The sequence below is a fragment of the Cricetulus griseus genome, chromosome 7 (genome assembly GCF_003668045.3).
Source record: "Cricetulus griseus strain 17A/GY chromosome 7, alternate assembly CriGri-PICRH-1.0, whole genome shotgun sequence".
NCBI lineage: Eukaryota > Metazoa > Chordata > Mammalia > Rodentia > Cricetidae > Cricetulus > Cricetulus griseus.
Window position 1 is genome coordinate 61130075 of NC_048600.1, and position 12055 is coordinate 61142129.

Below are 12055 nucleotides of genomic sequence, written 5' to 3' on the forward strand. Positions count from 1 at the left end.
TCTGAGGTTTTCTGTAAGAGCAGTGGACACTCTTAACCATGAGCCATTGCAGCAGCCCAATATTAATGTTTTAATGAGAGTATTATATGTTCATACTTCCTTAGCCCCAATCTACTAGTGGAATTAAATGAAAAACCTCAAAATCCTTGTTTTTGAACTGTATGGGACAATGTGCTTAGACACGACACCTCCATTCTTCTCAGTCCATCTTGCTAATAATGAACTTGATCTAGGCTTAGTGATCAATCACTGTGGCTCCTGAACAGAAATGGCCACTAGTTCACCAGAGGGCAAGTACACTGCCATTAGAAGGTTGGTCCTTGCTTAGGGTTTCACCAAGGAAACACACTCTTATCTCTGCCTTCAAGTTTTTTCTGTTTGCTGTCTTACTTGTGCCAAGACCAGGAGTGAGATTGATGACTATTATGTGGGGAAGGACCAGGAAGAAGAGGCTGTTTGGGAAGAGAGGAGGTCCTAGCAGAGAGGTCTATTTGATCATACATTCATGATGAGACCTTCTCAGATACAGTGTGGTGAGTGACTGCCAACCAGAGTGCCTTGTCATTGTTCATTCAGGTCAACACCATGAGGCATACTCAAGTCCTCATATCAGTCCTGTTACTCCTTCTCCCAGGTAAGTGAGAGGTGATCTGGGGAGGGCGAGGAGGATGGAGCTTCAGAAGAAAAATAGGTTCTCTGGAGTGTATTGCAGCACGGAGCCAGGATGAAATTGTAGATCTAAAGAAATTTCTTAACATATCTGAATTAAAAAAAATAATACCCACAAGACTGTCAGGTAAGTGGTGAATATGTGTACATGCATGTTACATCCATGTAAGGGTGGGTACAGTACATGCATGTTGTAGTTAATGCATGAGAGCTGAAGAAAGGACATACAAGGGTAACCTAATCTTCATTTGTCCTATCTGTTCTTAAAATCCCTCATCTGCAATTACTTAATTAGAAATGGTAACTGAAAACACTCCGTGATACAGGAGAAAGTATTGAATTGCATATTAAATTTTTGAGACAGAGTACAAGATAGCATTGGCTGACCCCAGACATAATAGACAGCTAAGTATAATCTCAAACTTCTGCTCCTCCTGTCCCTATCTCCCAAGAGCTGAAATTATAGGTGTGACCTCCTTCATCTGGTACATATTCTGACTTTACAATCTAACCTCTCGGAATTGTGGAAGGTTGTTAAGTCTCACCAGACATTTCTATAATTTTATTATAATGTGTATTATGTTTGTGATCCTAAAAACATTATTAGGTAAAATGAAGTGACGAGTGTCCCTTTACACACCCCTTACACATTCATTTTACAGAACTAGGAGCATGCTGTCTCAGACCATGTCCTACACTCATGGCCTAGCCCTGAAGGCAGGTGACTGGCTAATGAATCTTGCAATTCACTGTTTTATGCTGTTTGCTTATCTGTTTGTTCCTGGGCTGGCACGGGCGAGGTGAGCATGGTACCCTTGAGCTGCATCTTCAGCCCTGAGATCTCCCTTAAATGGAAGCAATTGAAAATAGGGATTTTAGTTCATCATCTCAACAGACACATATCCCAATTTTATTTTAGGTTTAAAAGCTGAATGGTTTATTTCTTGATTAACATTATGAAATGTGACTGCACTTTATAAGTAAGTGTTGTTCAGATTCTGGAATGTTACCAACCTATAAGCAGGGATCCTTTCTCAGGTATTTTTTTTGTTTTGTTTTTAGGACTGATCCTAAAGTCTCAGTCCTCTTGAATATTTTACAAAGTAAATTGTGAGCTTGCCCTGTATGTGCACTGCTTTAATCCCAGCACTGGGGAGGTAGAGTCAGGCGGAAATCCATGAAGTCAGGCAGCCAGTTCTCCATACAAAGTTCTAAATACTGAAGATAGGCAAGGGTTACATAGAAGACTTTGTCTCACAAAATCAATGAAAACCATATGAGCAAACAGAGGGATTCTGAAAATTGATGTTGAAGCTAGTAAAGTTCTATCTTTACATGAATAATGCTGCAAACAAGACCTATTCTTTGTATAGAAGAGATGGGTAAAGTGAGTGGTATCATTTTCAGTAGCATTGAGGGGAGTTATGGTCAGTTTGAGGCAGAGGCTCATAAGCCCAGGCTGGTTGTTAATTCACTAGTTTCCTGACTTCACCTTCCAGTTCCAGCTTGGCAGGCACCCATCATCATGCACAGATTCTGGGAGAGCAGCTTTAGCATTTTAAGACTTAGAGCTAATGTTTGCAGTACATGCTTGAAGTCTCATTTCTCAGGATTCTGAGGCAGGAGGATGGTAAATATGAGCCAGCCTGGGCTACAGAGCAAGATACTATCTGAAAACGAGCCAACAAGTCAGGCATGGTAGTGCATACCTTTAATCTAGGCAGTCAAAGGCAGAGTTAAAGGTGGATATCCAAGGGTTTTAGGCTAGCCTATTTAAATAGAGAGTTCTAGGCCTGTGATAACTACCTAGTGATTTCTATTTCAAAAAGAAAAAGGAATGGGGCTGAATAAATAAAAAGTATTAAAAAGCTACTGTGTGAATATAATACAGTGCAGTAAGTTGCTTTATCCACACACATAACCATTACATAATCACTCTGAAGAAAATTGTTGATAGTGAAAACATTAAGCTATGAAATGTCTACAAAGAAAATGCAAAGAAGGGCTGGATCATAATGATGGAACACATGTCTCCCATGCCCTATGCCTCAGGTTCAGGTCTCAGTTGAGCCAAAAGGAAAAATGGGAAAGAAATGAAGAATTAAGTTCAATTGTAAGCAAACGATGAGTGCTCCTTCTCCAATCCCACTTTCTCTTTTTAAATCACAGCTGCTGTGTCTTCCTTCCCAGAAGTGCACGGAGTGGTTGGTCACCCTGTGACACTGCCATGTAGTTATCCAGTGCCTAATGGCATCTCCTCCATGTGTTGGGGCCGAGGGGAATGTAGGGATACATGTGGACAAACACTTATCTGGACTGATGGCCACAGGATCTACTATCAGACAAGCAATCGCTACCAGCTTAAGGGACAGAATCTTGAAGGACATGTGTCCTTGACCATTAAGAATGTCACTGTGAGTGACAGTGGTCTCTACTGCTGTCGAGTGGAAATGAAGGGCCCGAATGGTGTACAGAAACTGACCATCTCACTGCAAGTTCAGCCAGGTAAGCCGGCCTTGTTACTTTCCAAGTGAATCGAGTCCTCTTTTTAATTTGTTCTTTTCCTAGAACAAGGAAATTAAGGTTCTTATAAACATGCTTTTTATTCATTTTATTTATTTATTTATTTATTTATTTATTTATTTTTGGTTTTTCAAGACAGTGTTTCTCTGTATTGCTTTGGAGCCCATCCTGGAACTTGCTCTGTAGACCAGGCTGGTCTCAAACTCACAGAGATCTGCCTGTCTCTGCCTCTGGAGTGCTAGGATTAAAGGCGTGTGCCACCAACACCCAGCTGCTTTTTATTATAGTTTAATGACATTGCCCCATGTGTCTTAGGTAGTCATACTCTCCTTTGGACTTTCCCATTTACCTGAGAGCAAAATGCCCTAGAGCAACAACAGTCAAGTTCCTGAGCTGTTGATTCTTTCCTGGTTGTTCTCATAGTGATCTTCTGACTAGATTGTTCACGGGCTTGCTTTTCTCTCCTTCCGAGATGTTTACTCTCCCTCGAGTATTTTTATTGTGCTCAAGCCTCTTCCCACACATTAGACTGGTTCAGCAAACCATAGGCTGGCCAGGTCAGGTTTATTATAGATCTACTCACTGGTGTGAATAGTTTTATTTCAACACAGTCACACCCACTCCTTGGTGTGTTGTCAGTAGTGACTTTTAAGCTGATCGACATGAGTGCTTGCTCTAGAACATGGATGCTCTGGTTCCTGAGCCAAGCCACTTATTACTTGGCCCTTTATAAGAAAGACACTTGAGGGCCAGTGAGATGGGTCAGGGGGTAAAGGTGCCTTTGACAAAGCTTGATGACCTGAATCTTTGCAATTACTTGGTAGAGGGTGAGAAACAACTCTCTCAACTTTTCCTCTGACTTCAACACTTTGGCCATGGTAAATTACAAGGATAAACACACACACACACACACACACACACACACAAACACACACACCCCACACACTACATACCTTATGAGGAGCTTCAAATGTGCAAGTTGCTTGTTTTGTTTTTTTTTTTAAGAGTTTTATTCACTAAAGAATGAGAGGAGAAAGCCATAAAAATAAGTGAATACACATAACTTTAATTTTAAAAGTGGGATGAAAGTTATTTCTACTGGCTTTCAAATTAAGTCATATCCCCAAATCCAAAATCTGCAGTGCTTCAAGATTTGAAACCTCTTAGGTATTGCCTGAAACATTCAATACTGTGAAATTTCATATGCAGAATTATCAAGAGTTTATAATTTACCTGTAAGCTACAAATGTAAATTATATGCTCATGAGTGGTACATCAATTCATATATATATATATATATATATATATATATATATATATAAGCACATATTATAAAATATTCAGAAATATGCAAATTCTAAAACTCAGAGAACCAAGAATTTTTGGTTAAGGGATATTCATCCTGTTTCTCTCAGATTAGAAGGAACCATAGATGACTGTGTCCACTCTCTACCCAAATGTGCAAATCCTTTTGTTGGGCCTTGCCTGGGATCTCTCACAGGACAGTGGACCTAGTTATCCCTCATCTAATATGCAGGGCTGTATGGTGTGCTCTCTCAGAATTGAGAAAAATGAGCCTGTGGATAAAGTCAGTCACCAGTGAGAGCAGTCCTAGTCTCCCATACCCTCTCAGTCTCACAGAGATGTTTAGAGATCTGTGGACCTGACACATGTCACTTATAAAGTTTGTCCTGAGGAACATGGGCTCTGTTCTCATCTCCATGTCATCAGTGCAGCTGCTTCCTATTGGTGAGCTGTCTCCATTGCCCTGCTCTGCCCTGTCCAGGATGGTCAACGACAAAGTACAGAGGTTCAGGAGAGGAGCCTCTCTGGGGACAGCCTCTCACTAGAGCTACAACAGAAGCTATTGTCCCTTCTTGTTGACTCATCCTTGTTTTATGTTGATTTCCAAATCCAGAAATTCCAACAAGTCCTCCAAGGGGACACACAACGATCACAACATCCACAACTACTTCAACAAGACTCACAGGTGCTCCAAAATCAACCAGAATCTCTACCTCTACTCCTCTACCACCATCAGACACACTGACACCCAAACCAGGTAAAAACTTTGTGTTTCAGCAATCAGAGGCCTTCTCATGGGATGCTGTAGGACATAAAGAACAAGGCTGTCATATGTGCAATCTATGTGAAGGATCCTTAGACGGGTTCCAAACAAGGACTTCATGACATCTGTGATTCTCCAGCCTTTTTATGTGTGCCCTCTGCTGTGGGAGAGCTTGAAGATGGAGGAAACCCATCTCTCTATATGAGATTCTCTGGGGATTCAGTATTAGCAAGACTTAGGTGGATCATTAGGGTAGTTGATGAGGTTGGTGGGAATCCAGATATCTCAACTTAGCATGGCTTCCTGGTAAAGAAAAAGGGAATGATTGAAAGCTAGGATTGGGGTTGGAAGACTCTGGACCCATTACATCAGTTCTGAAATTGTGCCATGCAGCTCAGGCCATAGTCACTGAAGCTAACATTTAGTGTTTTCTAAGCACCAGACAGTGGCTACATGCTTTACAATACAATATTTAATTCTCAGGACAACTGTGTTTGATATAGCCACAATTCATCCCTATTTTATGTAATAGGAACTGTTGTGAAAGTTCATGGTGCAAGTTATGAAGTTCATGGTAGAAGTTATGAAGACTAAAAGTGGCTCAGAGTCCATCTATATTCATTTGAATTGGAAATTGGTTCTTTCAATAAAAACTTCAGTGTCAGGCATCCTATCACTGGCACAGATTTATGTTTGGAGGGTTTGTCCTGTATTCAAGTACTAATTGAAGAAGACTCCCTAAGTCTCCTTTTAAAGGGGGAATTGATGCTTTCTAATGCCTTACTTCAAGGATCTTTCAATATATTCATATAGAATGGAAATTGCAAAACAGAAAGATGTTCTTTATAGTGATAAAAATACACATCAACTCTATAGTCTGTAGGAATCTGAAATGTTTGTTTTTGTGCTGGAGATATGGATAAATAGTTAAAAGCAAGTACTTCTTTAAAAGAGAATCTGAGTAGGATCCAAGTGCCCATAATGTGATTATCACAGCTATATCTTCTGAATATGTGTACTAAAGGGCAGAAAACCACAAACTGCATACACACAACTTAAAATAAAAATAAGTTTAGACTGCTTAAGCTTTGATTGATGCCACAAAGTGCACTCTTCAAATTGAGTACAGATGAGAATTTGATGTAATTTTAATGAATAATTTATTTTTGATGGGGGAAAAGTTTGTCATCCCAAAGACAAATTTAGGTTCAACTCATCTATATCAAGAGTGAAAAAATAGCTGGCAGAAAGAGTCTCAAATCTCTCAAAACTGTTGGTTCTTACATTGTTTTCATTCCAGCACTCACCTCAAACAACAGAACTCTAGTCAATGGTGGAGGGTAGTGATGCCATCCTACACCTGTACAGGGAACTGTACTCACCTTCCTGAACTCCTGGGAAGCTCAGATCTTGCTCTTGATGAAGCTGATGTTGCAAAGGGAGCGCACTCTGCAACAAGACAGACCTGACATTTTCAGGTGGTAGGGGCAGAGGTTCAGCTTTGTTCCAACCCCTCACAGCAGCCTGAAGAGGTCTCTATTCCCCCAAGTTCTTCCATTCTGGACAAACCATGCTATGTAGCTTCTTCAAAGAAAAGAAACTTAGGGAGAGTCAATGTGATGGAATGTTGGAGATTCATTCAGAGACATTTTAACATAGTTGTTTTTGTTTTTAAATTATAAAAGACAATATACACCAGGCAGTCATGGCACATGCCTTTAATCCCAGCACTCAGGAGGCAGAGGCAGAGGCAGAGGCAGAGGCAGGCAGATCTCTGTGAGTTTGAGACTACCCTGGTCTACAAGAGATAGTTCCAGGACAGTCTCCAAAGCCACAGAAAAACCTTGTCTTGAAAAAACCAAAACCAAACCAAACCAAACCAACCCTCCCCAAAACCTCATACAATATAGTAAGATGAAGCAAAAACTTCCATAACGCAGTCAGACATAGCAACCCAATAGGAGGAAAACAGTTTCAAGAGCAGGGTGAAAGAGTCAGAGACCCACTCCTTTTCAGAGTTAGGAGTCTCATAAAATACTAAGCTCATAGCTATTCTACATACACAGAGGACCTGGTGCAGACCCAGGTAGACACCATTCTTGCTGCTTCAGTCTCTGTGAGCTCATGTGCTCCTTGCTTTGTTTATTCAGAGGACCATGTTTTTCTTGTATCCTTCATCCCTCTAACTCTTACAATCTTTTTGCCTCCTCTTCTGTAGGATTCCTTGAATTCTTAGGGGAGAGATTTGTTGGGATACCTCCAATATAGATTCTCTCTCCACTTAATGGTTGGCTGTGGGTCTGTTTCTGTCCCTCTCTGCTGCTAGAGGAGACGTCTCTGATGATGACTGGATAATCAATAAACTATGAATAGTTTATATTCTATACACTATAGCATATGCTATATACTATACTATTCTATATACTATAGCAGAATATCAACATGAATCATTTTATTGATATTTTTATTTATTTATTTACTTAGTTTTTGTTTTTTAGACCAGTTGTTTTTGGTTTTACACTAGGTCTCTGGGTTACCTAGTCTTTGGTTCTTAGTTACTCAAACATTGTCAGGTATGGGTTCCTTCTGATGGAGTGGGCCATAAGTCAAATCAGACATTTGCTGTCTACTTCCATAAGTTGTGTGCCAATAATTCTCTAGGGTATTTTGTAGGCAGGACAGATTGTAGGTAAAAGGTTTTGTGGCTGGGTTGATGCCCATATTTCCTTTTCAGTGGCTTGCAAAGTACTGTCCAGCCCCAAAGAGACTAGAATGTAGTAGATCCATGTAGGTGCCATGTAGGCACTAGCTCAACTTCTCCATGTTCAGTGATTTGTGTAGATGTTGTCCTTGGTAATGGGACACTGCTGTTGTTTCAGAGAGTGACACTTTTTCTTAGCATCAGCCTGGGTTGTTTAGAGTTTTTCAATGAGATTCACTAGCCCCATACAATAGAAGGCTTGTCTGACTACAAGGGATGGATTGTTGAGACTCCATATTCCCCGTTATGAGGAGTCCTCATTAGATCATCATCAGAGCATCCAGGAAGTTTCCAATGCACTAGCTTTCCATGCCACCTCTCAAATGCCCCCCAATTCCAGTCATCTCTCCCCACACTCTTTCCCTCCATCCATCTCCCCACAACCTGTTCCCTGCCTCTCCTGTCCCTGCACATAAAATGTATTCTATTTCCCCTTCCCAAGGAGATCCCTGTGCCATCCCCACCCCCAGACCCTTCCTCTTTACCTAACGTCTCTGGATCTACAGATTGTAGCTGGGTTATTATTTGCTTAATGGCTAATTCCACTTATAAGTGAATACTACCATGTTTGTCTTTCTGAATCTAGGCTACCTGGCTACCTCACTCAGGATAATTTTTTTCTAGCTCCATCCATTTATCTTCAAATTTCATGATGTCATTTTTAAGGAAGCCCTCCCCAATTACCAGCAGCCCCATAGATTGCCCAGGCCTCCTAACTGACACTCAGGTTCAGGGGGTCTGGATCGGTCCCATGCTGGTTTCCCTGCTATCAGTCTGGGGTCCATGAGCTCCCCCTTATTCAGGCCAGCTGATTCTGTGGGTTTCTCCAGTCTGGTCTTGACTCCCTAGCTCATCACTCCTCCTTCTCTGCAACTGGATTCCAGGAGTTCAGCTCAGTGTTTAGCTGTGGGCATCTGCTTCTGCTTCCATCAGCTGCTGCATGAAGGCTCTAGGATGGCATATAAGGTAGTCATCAATCTCATTATTGGGGAAGGGCATTTAAGGTAGCCTCTCCACATTGCTTAGATTGTTAGTTGGGGTCAAACTTGGAGATCTCCGGACATTTCCCAGTGCCAGATTCCTCTTTAAACCTTTAATGGCTACCTCTACTATGGTATCTCTTTTCTTGCTCTCCTCTAATCTTCCCCTGACTCAATCTTCCTGATCTCTCATATCCTCCCCTCTCCTCTTCTTCTCCCCTTCTCTTTCTCCTAGCTCCCTCTCCCCTACCCCCATACTCCCAATTAGCTCAGGAGATCTTGTACCTTTCCCCTTCTCTTGGGGACACTCTATGTCTCTCTTAGGGTCCTCCTTGTTTCCTAGCTTCTCTGGTGGTGTGGATTGTAAGCTGGTACTCCTTTGCTCTATGTCTAAAATCCATATATGACTGAGTACATACCATGATTGTCTTTTTGTGACTGGGTTACCTCAGTCAAGATGGTTTCTCCTAGTTCCATCCATTTGCCTATGAATTTCAAGATTCCATTGGTTTTTTATTTTTTTCCCACTAAGTAGTACTCCATTGTGTAAATGTACCACATTTTCTTTATCCATTCTTCAGTTGAGGGGCATCTAGGTTGCATCCAGATTCTAGCTATTACAAATAATGCTGCTATGAACATAGTTGAACAGATGTCCTGGTTGTATGAATGTGCATCTTTTGGGTATATGCCTAAGAGTAGAATTGCTGGATCTTGTTGTAGAATGATTCCCATTTTCCTAAGAAACCACCATACTGATTTCCAAAGTGGCTGTATGAGTTTGCACTCCCACCAGCAGTGGAGGAGTGTTCCCCTTTCTTCACACCCTCTCCAGCATAAACTGTCATTGGTTACTTTGATTTTTGACATTCTGACAGGAGCAAGATGGTATCTCAGAGTTGTTTTTTTTAATTATTTTTAATTTTTTAAAAAATTAGTCACAAGCTTGCTTCACATGTCAATCCCAGCCCCCCACCTCCCTCTCCTCCCTTGCCCTAACTAACTCCCCCCCCAACCCTTACCTGATCCCCCTCTGCTCCCCAGGGAGTACGAGGCCCTCCATTGGGGATCTCCAATGTCTGTCATATCATCCCAGCCAGGGCCTAGGCCCTCCCCCATGTTTCCAGCCAGAGAAAGCATCCCTCCATGTAGAATGGGCTCCCAATGTCCATTTGTGTGCCAGGGATAAATACTGGTCTACTACCTGAGGCCCCATAGATTGTCAAGGCCTCCTCACTGACATCCATGTTCAAGGAGTCAGGATCAGTCCCATGCTGGCCTCTCAGCTATCAGTCTGGGGTCCCTGAGCTCTCCCTTGTTCAGGTCAGCTATTTCTGTGGGTTTCACCAGCCAGGTCATGTCCCCCTTGCTTATCGCTCCTCCATCTCTGCAACTGGGTTCCAGGAGCTCTGTTAAGTGTTAAGCTGTGGGTGTCTACCTCTGCTTCCATCAACCACTGGATTAAGGTTCTAGGAAGGCATGTAAGGTAGTCATCAATCTCATTATTGAGGAATGATGTTTAAGGTAGCCTCTCCAATATTGCTTAGATTGGCAGTTGGTGTCATTCTTGTAGATCTCTGGAAATCTCCCTGGTGCCAGATTTCTCTTTAAACCTATAATGGCTCCCTATTATGATATCGCTTATTTTGCTTTCCTCTATCCTTCCCCTGACTCAACCTTTCTGTTCCCCCATGTCCTCTTCTCCCCTATCTTCTCCCCCTTTCTTACTCCCATTTCGCTCTCCCCTGCCCCCATGCCTCAGATTTGTTTTGATTTCCCTAGGGATGTTGAGAACTTTCTTAAGTGTGTTTCAGCCATTTTAGGTTGCTCTATTGAATATTCTCTATTTAGTTCTGTGTCCCACTTTTTAATTGGATTATTTGGTGTAGTGGACCACATGAAGAAACTGGTTTTCGAGCATTTTATTGAGTAGTTTTACATCTGTGGTCATAAGGGAAATTGGTCTGTAATTCTCTTTCTTTATGTGATTTGGATATCAGGGTAAAATGAATTGGGCAATGTTTTTATTTTGTGGACTAATTTGAGGAGTTTTGTGTTAGCTCTTCTTTGAAGTCTAGTCGGATTGTAGATAAAAGCATGGGGCCTTCAGCTTTTTTTGTTTGTTTGTTTGTTTGTTTGGGCACTTTTGATGACTGCTTGTATTTCACAAGGGGTTTTAAGTCTAATTAAATTATTTTTCTGATCTTGGTTTAACTTTTTTAAATAGTACCTATTGAGAAATTTATCCATTTCATTTAGATTTTCCAACTTGGTGAAGTATAGGTTTTAAAGTATGTCCTTAGGATTCTATGGATTTCCTCAGCATCTGTTGTTATGTCCCCCCTTTTGTTTCTGTTTTGTTAAATTGGGTATTCTTTCTCCATCTTTTAGTTAGTATGGATAAGGGTTTGTCTATCTTGTTGATTTTCTCATGTGCCAACTGTGTTTCATTGATTCTTTGTATTGTTCTCTTGTTTCTATTTTATTGATTTCAGCCCTCTGTTTATTATTCCTTGCCATCTACTTCTCTTGGGTGTGCTTACTTCATTTTGTTCTAGAGCTTTCAGGTGTGCTGTTATGTTTCAAGTATGAGAGCTCTCCAATTTCTTTTTAATGTAGGCCCTTAATGCCATGAAGTTTCATCTTAGCACCGCTTTCATTGTATCTCACAAGTTTGAGTGTGCTGTGTATTCATTTTCAATGAATTTTAGAAAGCCTTTAATTTCTTTCTTTATTTCTATCTTGCCCCATTTTTCATTCGGTAGACAGTTGTTGTTTCCATGATTTTATGGGCTTCCTATTGTTTCTGTTGTTGTTGATATTCATCTTCAGCCTATGATGGTCTGATAGGATGCTGGGAGTTATTTCATTTTTTTTCTATCTGTTGAGACTTGTTTTGTGTCTGAGTATGTTGTCAGTTTTGGAGACAGTTCCATGAGATGCTGAGAAGAAGGTATATTCTTTTGTGTTTGAATGAACTGTTCTGTAAATACATTAGGTCCATTTTTTATGCATCAGTTAGTGGTGAGAGTAGGGCATTGAAGTCTCCCACTA

At 41.1% G+C, this 12055-nt stretch overlaps 1 protein-coding gene across 1 annotated transcript in view; it reads left to right on the top strand.

The window, feature by feature from the left end:
• The first annotated feature begins 585 nt into the window (after nucleotides 1-585).
• LOC113836633 (hepatitis A virus cellular receptor 1 homolog) overlaps nucleotides 586-12055 on the top strand; it is a 28230-nt gene continuing 16760 nt past the window's right edge. Inside the window, exons 1-3 of the mRNA XM_035448100.1 lie at nucleotides 586-634; nucleotides 2839-3174; nucleotides 5111-5254. Of these exons, the coding sequence (XP_035303991.1) occupies nucleotides 586-634; nucleotides 2839-3174; nucleotides 5111-5254 (529 nt within the window). The remainder of the gene's footprint in view (nucleotides 635-2838; nucleotides 3175-5110; nucleotides 5255-12055) is intronic.